The sequence below is a fragment of the Cebus imitator genome, unplaced genomic scaffold (genome assembly GCF_001604975.1).
Source record: "Cebus imitator isolate Cc_AM_T3 unplaced genomic scaffold, Cebus_imitator-1.0 Scaffold75, whole genome shotgun sequence".
NCBI lineage: Eukaryota > Metazoa > Chordata > Mammalia > Primates > Cebidae > Cebus > Cebus imitator.
In genome coordinates, this window is record NW_016107390.1 from 3,239,900 (window position 1) to 3,253,466 (window position 13,567).

Consider the following 13,567-nt stretch of genomic DNA (forward strand, 5'->3'; position numbering starts at 1 on the left):
AAAAAAAAAAAAAAAAAAAAAAAAAAAAAAAAGGCTAAGCCAATCTATTGGTTGAATCACAGGTGATTTTGTTGTGGTAGAAACTGTTGAGGGCCACTGAAGAGCATTGCCTTATCCTTGCTAGCCTCCCATTGTATAGGCTGGAAAAGCCAGATGTATTTTTTTTCTAGTCTCTCTTGCAGCTAGAATTGGCCATATAACCCATTGTGGCCAATGAGATATACAAGGACATCTGAGAAATTATTATTGTTATTATTTTGAGACAGGGTCTCATTGTCACCCAGGTTGAAGTACAGTGGCCCAATCGTAGATCACTGCAGCCTCATACTCCTGGGCTCAGGTATCCCTCCCACCTCAGCCTCCCCGGTAGCTGAGACTACAGGTGTGTGCCACCATGCCCAGCTAATTTTTGTATTTTGTGTGTAGAGGCAGGGTTTTGCCATGTTGCCTATGCTGGTCTCAAACTCCTGGGCTCAGGCAATCTGCCCAGCCCAGCTTTCCAGTGCTGGGATTATAGGCATGTGCCACTGCACCTGACACAGTTATTTTCTTTTCTGACAAAAGGATAGCACCATTAAGGAAAAGGTCCTCTTTGCTATGTTGGCTACCCACTCACTGTCACCTACGTTTCTCACTCTGAGTGCAGACTTGTGCTGTTAGAGCTTCAGCAGCCATCTTGTGACCATGAGGCTACAGACGAGGCCAACACTCTGAGAATGGTGGAGAAGATGGTTGGAAAAAGCCTAGGGCCTTACCTACTTTTAAGTGGTTGCTTCTAGGCTTCTTTTTAAGTAGCAGATTTTTTTTTTTTTAGTTAAGTCATTATTAATCAAGTTTTCTGTTACAGTTAAACCAACACTAATGGGCATGTTTGGTTTCTTTATTATACATTCTTCATGAGTAGAAATTAAAGTTTCTTCTTCTTTGTTTACAATTGCAAACAATGCTGCTACAAATATTATTTTACACATCTCCTTATGTAACTGTGCATGGGTTTCTCTAGGGTATATGATGGTATTGAACTTGTAACCATGGGATATGTACATCTTTTAACTTTGCCTGATAATGTAAAATTCTTTCAAATTGGTTGTGCCAATTTACACTTCCATTGGCAATCCACATTAGTGTTCCATTGTTCATATCCTCACCAACGACTTTCTAAAACTTTAATATATTTATCAATCTGATATGTGTAAAATGGATCTCACAAGGCTATTAATATTTTTCTTTGATTACTAATAAGGTTGAACATCACTTCATGTATTCATTAATGAACTGAATTTATCAAATGCTGACTTGTATAGTTTGAGTAATTTTTGAATTGTAGAAATCCTTCACTATCCTGAGACAATAAAGATATTCTATATTTCTAAATGTTTTTCAGTTTAGCCTTTCATATATACATATTTAATTCATCTGAGATTATTTTCATGTATACTATGAGGTAAAAAAAACTTTTATTTTTTACTAAGCTAGAAGTAAAAATCATTTTGAAATAAAGCTTTATTTTGTCCCTATTGAGATGATCATCTAATTTTACTCCTTTATTAATGTCATAAATTACATTAAAACATTTAAAAATACTATATTCAACTTGCACTTCTGGTATAAATCAACTTGATCATATATCATATTTTTCATATATATTACTGGATTTATTTATTTAGAGACAAGGTCTTGCTCTATTATCTACGCTAGAGTGCAGTGGCATGATCATAGCTCATTGTAGCCTCAAGTTCCTGGATTCGAGCAATCCTCCTACTTCAGCCTCCCAAGTTGCTAGGACTACAGGTGTATGCCATTACACTTGGCTAATTTTTAGTTTTTGTAAGGAGATGGGGTCTCTCTATGTTTCCCAGACTGGTTTCCAACTCCTGGCCTTAAGCAATCCTTCTGCCTTGGCCTCCCAAAGTGTTGAAATTACAGGTGTGAGCCACTATGCCTGGCCTATTGCTACATTTATTTGATATTTTATTCAGGATTTGGCATCTACATTCATAAATAAGATTATGATTTTCCTTTCTTATATAGTTCTTGCCTGAATGTGGGTATGCTAATAACCTCATTTCACTGTTTAGGACTGGAATTATCTGTGCTAGTGCTCTCTTCCCCTCCTCAATGATTGTTAAATAATAATTGTTTATTTTCAGTTAAAACATTACTCAAGTTCTAGATGTATTTTTTGGGTCAATTTTGATGATTTATATTTTTCTATAATTTTTCCTTAAGTGCTGTGGAATTAGGACCCACAGAAGAATGCTGCTTGGCTTCCTGGATTCAGCCCCCTTCCTAGGGATATGTACGGACAAATTTTCCCCCTTGGCAGGAGTCCTGGGGCCAGAGTATGTAAAACTCCTGGGTCTCTGTTGTGCCTGAGTAGCTGCTCTGCTGAGCCTCCACACAGCTCTGTGTATTGGACCCAAGGCCTTGGTGGCATGGGCTCATAAGGACATCTCCCAATCCATGGGTTGCAGAGATCAATGGGAGAAGTGTGGCTTGCTGGGTAGGGTTGCACAATCACTCACCACTTTCCCTGGGGGGGAGTTCCTTTGCCTCCATGCCACTTCAAGGTAGGCCATTGTCCTCCCACCCTGCCACTTTTCCTTACTCTCCATGGGTCAAGCTGCTTGCCTATTCAGTCCCAATGCAAGAACCTGGATATTTCAGTTGAAGGTGCTGAATTCACTCACCCCTTTTCGTTCTTCTATGTGAGTACTGTGGACTGCAGCTGCTTCTATTCAGTCATCTTGCCTCATTCTCTCCTAGTAATAATTTTTTAAAAAGCCTACTTGCACCTCTAATCCCAGCACTTTGGGAGGCTGGGGCAGGCAGATCACCTGAGGTCAGGAGTTTGAGACTAGCCTGACCAACATGGAGAAACTCCATCTCTATTAAAAATACAAAATTAGCCAGGTGTGGTGGCGCATGCCTGTAATCCCAGCTACTCGGGAGGCTGAGGCAGAAGAATCATCTGAACCCAGGAGGTGGAAGTTGTGGTGAGCCAAGACCGTGCCATTGCACTCCAGTCTGAGCAACAAGAGCAAAACTCTGACTCAAAAAAAAAAGAAAGAAAAGAAATCCTATTCACAGACCAAGATGGCCTCATGGATGAATTCTACCAAACATTTAAAGAATTAATACCAATCCTTCACAAATTCCGCCAAAAAATAGAGCAGGAGGGAATATGTCCAACTCATTCTATGAAGCCAGCATTACCCTAATACCAAAATCAGACAAAATTTCACAAGAGAAGAAAACAACATACCAACATCTCTTATGAATATAGATGCAAAATCCTCAACAAAACACTAGGAAACTGCATCTAGTGACATATAAATAGGGTTATACACCATGACCAAGGAAGACTTATGCCAGGAATGCAACATGGGTTTAACATCCAAAAATCAATTAATGTAAATGACCAAAAACCACATGATCACTTAGATTCAGTAAAAGCTTTTGAAAAACCAATACCCCTTCATGATGAAGACACTTAAAAAAACTAGGAACTGAAGGGAATTTCCTCAACCTAATGAAGGGAATATATGAAAAACTCACAACTAACATCATACTTAATGGTAAAAGACTGAATGCTTTCTCTTTAATATTAGGAACAACACAAGAATATCGGTTTTGACCATTTATATTCAACATTTTATACTAGAGGTTCTAGTCAGGCCAATTAGAGAAGAAAAAGAAATAAATAGCATCCAGATTGGAAATGAGGAAGTAAAACTATCCCTATTCACCAATGACATGATTTTGTATACAGAAAATCCCAAGGAGTCCACAAAAAATGATTAGAACTAATGAACAAGTTTAGCAAGATTTCAGGATATCAGATTGATATAGAAAAACCAATTGTATTTGTATACACTTGCAATGAACAGTCCAGAAATTAAGAAACCAATTCCATTTTCAACTGCATCACAAAGGATAAAATAATTAGGAAATGAGTGAAAGAAATAAAAAACTTTATTCACAAAACTATACAACATTGTTGAAAGAAGGTAAACAACATCTAAATAAATGGAAAGACATCCCATGTTCATGAATGGGAAGACTTCCTATTGTTAAGATGATATACTCCTCAAATTGAGCTACAGATCCAGCACAATCACTTACAAAATCCCAGCTGACTTCCTTGAAGAAATTGACAAACTTTAAAATTGACTTAAAAAGTTAAGTCAGTTAAAAAGTGCAGCCAAAGCAATCTTGAAAAAGAAGAACAAAGTTGGAGGACTAACAATTCCTGACTTTAAAACTTAATACTAAGCTGCAGTAATCAAGACAATGTGGTATTGGCATAAGGATGAATATGTAGGGAAATGGAATAGAATTTGAAAATCCAGAAATATACTGTCACATTCACTGTTAAATGACTTTCAACAAGAGTGCAAAACAATAAGGGAACCATAGTCTTTTCAACAAATTATGCTGGGACAACTAGATCTCCAGATAACATGGGGAGAAATGCCAGATGTAGGTGATGGGGGGATGGAGGCAGCAAACCACATTGCCATGTGTGTACCTACGCAACAATCCTGAATGATCTGCACATGTACCCCAGAACCTAAAGTACAATTAAAAAAAAAAAAAAGAATTCATTTGGACCCCTACCATAAAATGAACTCACTGTAAATTTAGACCAAATATAAACTCAAAATAGACCAAAGACTTAAGAGCTAAAATTATAATACGCACAGGTAAAAAAACAGTGTGGTACTTTGTGACTTTGGATTTGTCAATGGTTCTCTGATATGACACCCAAAGCACACAGAACCAAAGAAAAAAAATAGGTAATTAGGAGTTCATAAAAATGTAAAACTTTTGTGCTATAAGGAGATCATGAAGAACCTGAAAAGATAATTCACAGAATGGGAGACAATTTTTGCAAATCATCTAGAATATAAAGAACTCTTAGGGCCAGGCGTGGTGGCTCATGCCTGTAATCCCAGCACTTTGAGAGGCTGAGGCGGGTGGATCACCTGAGGTCAGGAGTTCCAGACCAGCCTGGCCAACATGGTGAAATCCTGTCTCTACTAAAAATACAAAAATTGCCAGGAACTGGCGGCACGCACCAGTAATCCTAGCTACTCGGGAAGCTGGGGCAGGAGAATTGCTTGAACCTGGGAGGCAGAGGTTGCTGTGAGCTGAGATCGCACCATTGCACTGCAGCCTGGGTGACAAGAGTGAAACTGTTTCCAAAAAAAAATAATTATTATTATTTTAAAAAAGCTTTTCTTAGAGCTCAATAATAAAAAGACAACTCAATTATAATATGGGAAAGGATCTGAAAAGAAAATATACAAACAGACAATAAGCATATGAAAATATGCTCAACATCATTAGACATGAGAGAAATACAAAACCACAATGAAGGACCACTTCATACCCACTTGGATGGCTATAATGGGTAAAAACAAAACAAAACAGATAATAACAAGTGTTGGTGAAGATGTGGAGAAACTGCAATCCTCATACACCAGGAATGAAAGTATTAACATGGTGCAGCTGGTTTAAAAAACAGCCTGGCAATTTCTCAAAATTAAACACAGACATAATATATGATCCAATAATTTCACTCCTAGGTATACACTCAAGAGAAATAAAAGCATATGGCCACACAAAAACTTATACACAAATGTTCATAGCAGCATTATTCATATTAGCCCAAAAATGGAAATAACTAAAATATTCATCAACAGAGAAGTGAATAAATAAAATGTTGTGTATTCGTATAATAGTATCTGACAATAAAAAGGAATGAATGAACCTTGAAAACATAATGTTAACTGAAAAAAGCCAGTTTCCAAAGAATAGATGGTATGATTTTCTTGATATGAATTATCCAGAATAGGCAAATCCATAGAGACACAAAATAGATTAGTAGTGCCAGGGGCTGGAGGGAAGAGCAAATGGGATTTCTTTTTTGGGTAGTTAAAGATGTTCTAGATAGATAATGGTGATAGTGGCATAGCTGAACATACTAAAACCACTGAATTTTATCATTTAAAAGGGTAAATTGTATGATGTGTAAACTATAGTTCAATAAAGCAGTTCAAAATAGAAAAGAAACCAATGTTATCTATAACCTTCCTACCTTCCTGCTAAATCAGACACTTTAGTTTGAATCTATAGTAATTTTTTCCTGCCTCTCTACCCTCCAACCTCCTGTTTTATAAAATCAGAATTTCAGCTTCAAACTATTATTACTATTTTAAAATGTTTTATCCTCCTAAATGGCACTCCTTTCTCTCTACCCATGAATTGAACATTTTTTTCCATCTCCAAAATGCATCTCTTTTCTCAGGTCTCAGTTTGAAGGGCCCTGTATACAGTAAGTTCTCACTTAATGTAATAGGTTCTTAGAAACTGCAACTTCAAGAGAAACTACATGTAATGAAACCAATTTTACCACTGGCTAATTGATATAAACAAGAGTTAAGTTCCTACAACATATTTCTGGTCAAGAAAACATCACCAAACTTCTAAATAAAGACCCAAAACACTGCTATTAAACACTGCAATAAATGTGAGCTATACACATACATTTAAGAAAGATTAATAAAATTAATTATTTGCCCAACTCTTGGTGAATCAGTGAGTGAGGGTGATCATAGTGATGGTGGGATAAATCAAGAAATGAATGCTTGCCATGTTGTTAAGAAACGCCTCCTATCGTTACACAGTCCAAAACTCAACCATCACAAATATGGCAGCTCTCTGAGAACTTTCCTACAGCACTGTTTACTTTTTTGTCATGTCAGAGTCTTGTCTACTTTACACATTTTTATTTTACAATAGTTTGTATTCATCCCTCCAATTGTTCATTTTCTAACCTGCTTATTCCAGTTCAGGGTTGTGGTTGGCCAGAGTCCATTCTGGCAGCTCAGGGCTCAAGGCAGGAGCCCACTCCGGACAGGACGCCTTTCCCATCGTAGAGCAGAACATTGACATTCACACCCACACAAACTCCAACTGGGACCATGCAGACACACCAATGAACTTCAAGTGCACAGCTTTGGGATGTGGGAGGAAACCAGAATACCTGGAGAAAACCCACAAAGACACGGAGAGAGCATGCAAACTCCATACAGCAGTGGCCCCAGCCGGGAATCAATTTTTTTCTAATCAATGTTATAATGAACATTATTTGAGGACCTGCTGTTTGTCATTTCCTAGGTTTGGAATCCTCCCCCAGTTGGCTAGGTTTTACTTCTTTTCACCTTTTTAGGAAAGTCCTCCCTGACTCCCTCTCCTCCAGGCCAGAGGTGGTGTACCCTCTTTGTGTTCCTCTGTACCCCGGGCTCACTCCTACATAATATCCGTTTCTCATTTGTCTCTCACACTAAACGTAAGACTACTGAAGGCAGGTACTTTATCCTTTAGTTATAAGCACCTTGCCCTGTGCCTAGGTGCTTAATAGACTAAGAAAGTCTGTCTATACCTCATGATAACCTACTAACTTTGACAGTAATGTATTTTGCCTCTCAGATAGAATTTGTGTGCGGGGGTGGGGGGGCGGTGTATGGGCACCGGACACCACTGTGGTTCACTTTTATAAACCAGTAGAACACAGTTTGAGATATTTCCAGGATTTGCCATCATCCCGAATGAAGCTATTGGATTTAGGATTAGGTATTGACGCAAATGTAAAACTTGAATCCAAGAGTCTAGCATTTTCTGAGTTAGTAGTTAGCTCTGATTATCAAAATCTTTTGTGTTTTATAAAACAAGGCACTTGAAAATAACATATGAGACATATTCTATAAAGTTCCACTAGGATTTTAAAATCTAGTTTAAGTTTTTGTATTTTTTATATTTAAAATTAAAAAAATTAAATACCCTTTTTTCATTTTCTCATTTGATAAATAAACTTTTCTCTTCAGAATTGTATATATGGTAGGCTTCTGCCCCAGTGTGGCCATCTGTGTGCTGAGTACTTCGGAATTCTGTAAAAACAAAATATAATTTCATTTTTTACTCTTTTCATAGCTATTCTGATATTACAGCATGTATATTGAATTTGTTATTTTAGTTAAGACATTGTTTACATTTGTAAATTTACCACATGCTCAAGATTCAGCTTTGTTCTTTCTACCTTATAGCTTCCTTCCCATGCGAATTTTGTGAATTATAAATAAGTCATAATACAGTTTCCAACTCATCAAAAACTCTACACATAATCAGAATCCTGAATGAACTGAAACTATGGGGATGATTAAATAAATAACGCTAGTTTTAATCTCAATGAAATACATAGTAGAGTTTCTAAAACTAATCTGTTAGAATTCTTTCTACATGAATTTACCTTCAAAATGACATACTCTTTCAAGGCAGGTTTCAAATGATATCTGGGGGACTTTTAAGAAAAATGCTCTTAGAAATCAGATGGATCTGAAAAGCTCCCCTATGAAATTTCTAGAATTAAAAAATCAGATGATGAGGGCTAGTCTAGAATTCCATAGCTTCTTTCTGTCCTAATCCTCTAATACTGACTTTGTTTAATTTTCTAAAAACATGGCATCCTTCCACAAAGGAACCTTAAAGGTTGTTATCATGAGTGTCAGAAGGGGCAGTTATGGGGACTATGGAATTATCTGATAGTAGAACCTACTTTGAGAAGTAGGAATAATGGTCAGGGAAGGCCTTTATGAAGAATACTCATTTGATAATTTTTTTTTTTTTTTTTGAGACAGAGTTTCACTCTGTTGCCCAGACTGGAGTACACAATCTGGCTCACTGCAACCTCTGCCTCCCAGGATCAAGCAATTCTCCTGCCTCAGCCTCTCAAGTAGCTGGGATTACAGGCACACACCACCATGCCCTGCTAATATATATATATTTTTAACTCAGTAGAGTCAAGGTTTCATCATGTTGGTCAGGGTGGTCTCGAACTCCTGACCTCAGCTGATCCACCTGCCTCCACTTCCCAAAGTGCTGGGATTACAGGCGTGAGCCACCGTACCTAGCCCATTTGATGATTTTCATAGAGAAATATAGGTTTACCTAATAAAAAATAATATAGTTTTGTTTCTGAAAATCATATTCACTATTCAGAATTTTAAATACAACTATCTTTTGCATAACTGCTGAGGAAAGAGTAAATAAAGCATTCTTAATGTAGAAAAGAGTAAGATGGAAGTAACATATAATAAATTACACATATAAGAAGATTGTAGGAAAAATATCAAGAAAAGTTAAAATAATCATATAAACAAGCTTAAAAATATATATTTTTGATTAAGAAAGTAATTCATGCTCATTAAAGATAATTTTATAAACATGGAAAAAATAACACATAGAAATTATCAAAAAGGCAAAAACCACATTAGCATTTTCTTCAGCTTTACCAAGGTCAGGCTACTGTTTTACATTCCTGTTGTCTGTAAACATCATTTTCAATGTCTGCATAATTTTTCACTGAGTGAATTATCATCATTTGCTTAATTCTTCTGTATTGGACATTTTGGTGGTTTTATTTTTTCACTATTGGTAAATATTATTACTAGGAACATTATCAGATATACAGTCTTTTCCATGGTTAGGACTATTTCTTTTGATAAGATTCTTGGAAGTGTGATTGCTAGGTCAAAAGTTATACACACTTTAAAAGCTCTTTCAGGCCGGGCACAGTGGCTCAACACCTGTAATCCCAGCACTTGGGGGGCCAAGGCAGGTGGATCACCTGAGGTCATGAGTTTGAGACCACCCTGGCCAACATGGTGAAACTCTGTCTCTACTAAAAATATAAAAAATAGCTGGGCCTGATGGCTCACACCTGTAGTCCCAGCTACTCGGGAGGCTGAGGCAGGAGAATCACTTGAACTCAGGAGGCAGAGGTTGCAGTAAGCCGAGATCATGCCACTGCACTCCAGGCTGTGCAACAGAGAGACTCTGTCTCCAAAACAAACAAACAAAAAAACACCTCTTTTAGCCTGGCATGGTGGTGCACACCTGTAGATCCAGCTACTCAGGAGGCTGAGGCAAGAAGATCATGTAAGCCCAGGAGTTTAAGGCTGCAGTGAGCTATAATCACACTACTGCACTCCAGCCTGAGTAATAGAGTGAGACCCCCATCTCTAAAAACAACAAACAAAACTCTCTTGATACATATTACCAAAATAATTTATAAAAGAATTATATCAACTTACATTATTTCTAGTGATCTATGACAGAACAATTACATTACTGCTAATCTTTGTGTTATTATCATTTGAGACAAGGTCTTACTCTGCCACCCAGGCTGGAGCACAGTGGCTCGATCACAGCTCCCTGCAACCTCTGCCTTTCAGGCTTAAGGAATCTTCCTACCTCAGCCTCCCGAGTAGCTGGGACAACAAGTGTGTGCCACCACGCCTGGCTAATTTTGGTATTTTTTTGTACAGATGGGGTTTTGCTATGTTTCTCAGGCTGGTCTTGAACTCTTGGCCTCAAGCAATTCCTCCTGCCTGAGCCTCCCAAAGTGCTGGGATTATAGGTGTGAACTACCATGCCTAGCCTGTATAATTATTTTTAAAAGTATTTTTCTAGTTATAGCATCAATATATGGCTATACCTGCTGTTAAATTTAATAAACATTGTTCTGTTAATCTTACCCGATGTTTTAGCAGCATTTGATACATTGGATGAATCTTCCCATTTGAAACACTTTTACGTGGCTTCCATGCTACCACTCCCTCCTGCTGTATTAATGGTTCCCAGGGTCTGGCCTTAGGCCCTTCTTCTCAGAATATATTCTCTTCCTAGGTGATCTGATTTCACTCACATGGCTTCAAGTACTAACCAATTCCTGTACAACTCATCAAATTGTAAGCCATTTCCCAATTTTATATCTAGTTCTAGATTAGTGGATCTAATTAGATTCTTAATCGTGACTTACAGTTGTCTCAGAAGCACTTCAAACCAATATGTTCAAAACTACACTGCTGCCTTGAGGCTTTGCCTCTCAAACCTGCATTTATAAATATTTGTTGAACGAATAATGAAAAAATCTTACCACCTAGAGGAGAGTATGTATCTTTCATGAGACAGCTGTGATAAGAGCATTCTAGACAGAAAGAACAACAGTTACAAAGTCCCTGAGGTAAGAGAGGCGTTATTATGTTTAAGGTATTGACAGGAAAATGATGGCTCGTGTATAGTGGAAGGGGGAGACTAGTAAGTAGTTAAGGTAAGAAAAAAGATAGGCAAGGGCTACATCATGCTAAGCACTGTATGCTTTGGAAAATAGGTTAGATTTTATTCTTAGTACAATAGCCAAATATTGAAGAGATTTTTAAAGAGGATTTTAAATTACTTTATTTCAAAATTGTTTGACTCACAAGAAGTTTCCATGTAACCTTTCCCCAGCTTTTCCCAGTGGCAATAGTTTATATAATCCTAATGCATTGTCAAAACCAGGAAACTGATGCTGATACAACATTATTAACTTGGGTACAGACCTTATTCAGATTTCACCAAGTTTTCCAGGCACTCTTTTATTTATTTATTTAGCATAGTTCTGTAAAACTTTATCACATGTGTAGATTCACGCAATTACCACCACAAATAGGACACAAGAGTGAATACATCACATAGAAGAAACTCCATCATGTTACCACTTAAGATTCACAACTGCCCACATATCCTAACCAATAAAAACCACTTATCTGTTTTCTATTACAATTTGTCACCCCTAAAATGTTATAGAAATGGAATCATACAGTATCCCATGCTTTGAAAGTGGCTATTTAACCCAGCATCCAACCAAGCTGTTGGGTGTTATCAATAGTGAATTCCTGAAATGTCAAGAGCTAAATGACAAAACTCTTAGAAGAAAACATAAAGAAAAATGTTAATGACATTGGATTTAGCAATGATTTTTTGGATATGACACCAAAGTCCCAGGCAACAAAAGGAAAAATAGCTTTCATTAAAATTAAAAACTTCTGTGCATCATAGGTCCTTATTAATAGAATAAAAAGACAATCCACAGGATAGAAGAAAATATTTTCAAATCATATCTGATAAAATATTAATATCCAGAATATACAGAAAACTTAAACCTGAGCCAAGCAGCTTAATGAAAAAATGGGTTCGGGAGCACAGGGATCAATTTGCTCCACCCACCACAGCCAGTGGCCATACACACCATGGGAGGACCTGAGGTTATACCCAATCTACAGCTTGCACCAGTTGAGCCTGCACGCATTTTTTGTTTGGAGGCCTGGGGATCCACCTGCCCTGCTCACCACTGCCAGTGCCCATGTACACCATCAGAGGGCCTGAGGATGGGTCTGACCTGTCCACTGCCACCACCAACACCAGTGCCCCAGAATGTTGTCTAAGGACCCAGGCACTGGGTTGTCTAAGGACCCGTGCAACTGGCACCTATACGCACCATTGGAGTCATAAGGACAGGTCAGACCTGCCTACCTCCACCTTCACCAGTGCCTGCATGCATCATTTAGAAGCCTAGGGATCAACTCACCCCAACTGCCGTTGCTAATGTATATACATGTTGTTCAGCGGCCTGGAGATTGATCTGCCCCACCTGCTACTACTGACGCTCACATATAACCTTCAGGGGTCTGGAGATTGTTCTGCCCTGCCTGACACCATTGGCACTTATGCATGCCTTTCAGGGGCCTGAGAATAGACTTGTCCTGCCCATCACTCCCACCCATGTGGATTTACTGAAGACCTTGGTACTGGCCTGCCCAACCTGCCACTGGCACTGGCACCCACACATGTGTGCTACCTGGGGGCCTGGGGATTGGCCAGTTTGGCCCACCACCGCAACTGCTGGTGTCCATGTCAGGCCTGAGGACCTGACACCCATCTGGCCCATTCCTGCCACTGCCAGCACCCAAGCAAGCCACCTGGAGGCCCAAGAACTGGTCCACTCAGGCCTACTACTACTAGGCTGCCAGGGAGCCAGCTGCATGTTTAGCCAGCTGTCCCCACCACTGGTGTCCAGGGACCAGCCTGCCTGGTTCTCCTGTCTGCAACAAAGCCCCACCATAGCCTTCAATAACAACCACAGTCTAAGCCACTGAAAAACTCAGAGACATCACTGATGCTGATTATAGCTGAAGAAATCATGCAGACTACACTACTGTGCCCATCCAGAATTAACACCAAAGCAACTACCTGGCCAACACTGAAGATATACCCAAAGGAAAATGTCTTCCACTATGAAAGCCAATCTATACAACTGAAAGAAGCAACTTTTATACCAGACGCACCGACACCAATGTAAATACATAGGAAACATGAAAAAGTGAGGAAACGGCCAGGTACAATGGCTCACACCTGTAATCCCAGCACTTTGGGAGGCCAAGGTGGGTGGATCACAAGGTCAGGAGTTCAAGACCAGCCTGGCCAACATGATGAAACCCTGTCTCTACTAAAAATACAAAAAACTAGCTGAGCATGGTGGTAGGTACCTGTAATCCCAGCTACTCAGGAGGCTGAGGCAGAGAATTGCTTGAACCAGGGGGGCGGAGATTGCAGTGAGCTAAGATCATGCCACTGCACTCCAAACTGAGCGACAGAGTGAGACTCCATCTCAGAAAAAAAA

At 38.8% G+C, this 13,567-nt stretch overlaps 1 protein-coding gene across 1 annotated transcript in view; it reads right to left on the minus strand.

Annotated features, from left to right (window-relative positions):
- The window catches only part of CATSPERE (catsper channel auxiliary subunit epsilon), a 163,265-nt gene that overhangs the window by 103,277 nt on the left and 46,421 nt on the right, over positions 1-13,567 (minus strand). The window contains exon 8 of the mRNA XM_017531963.2: positions 7,849-7,955. Coding sequence (XP_017387452.1) covers positions 7,849-7,955 — 107 coding nt within the window. The remainder of the gene's footprint in view (positions 1-7,848; positions 7,956-13,567) is intronic.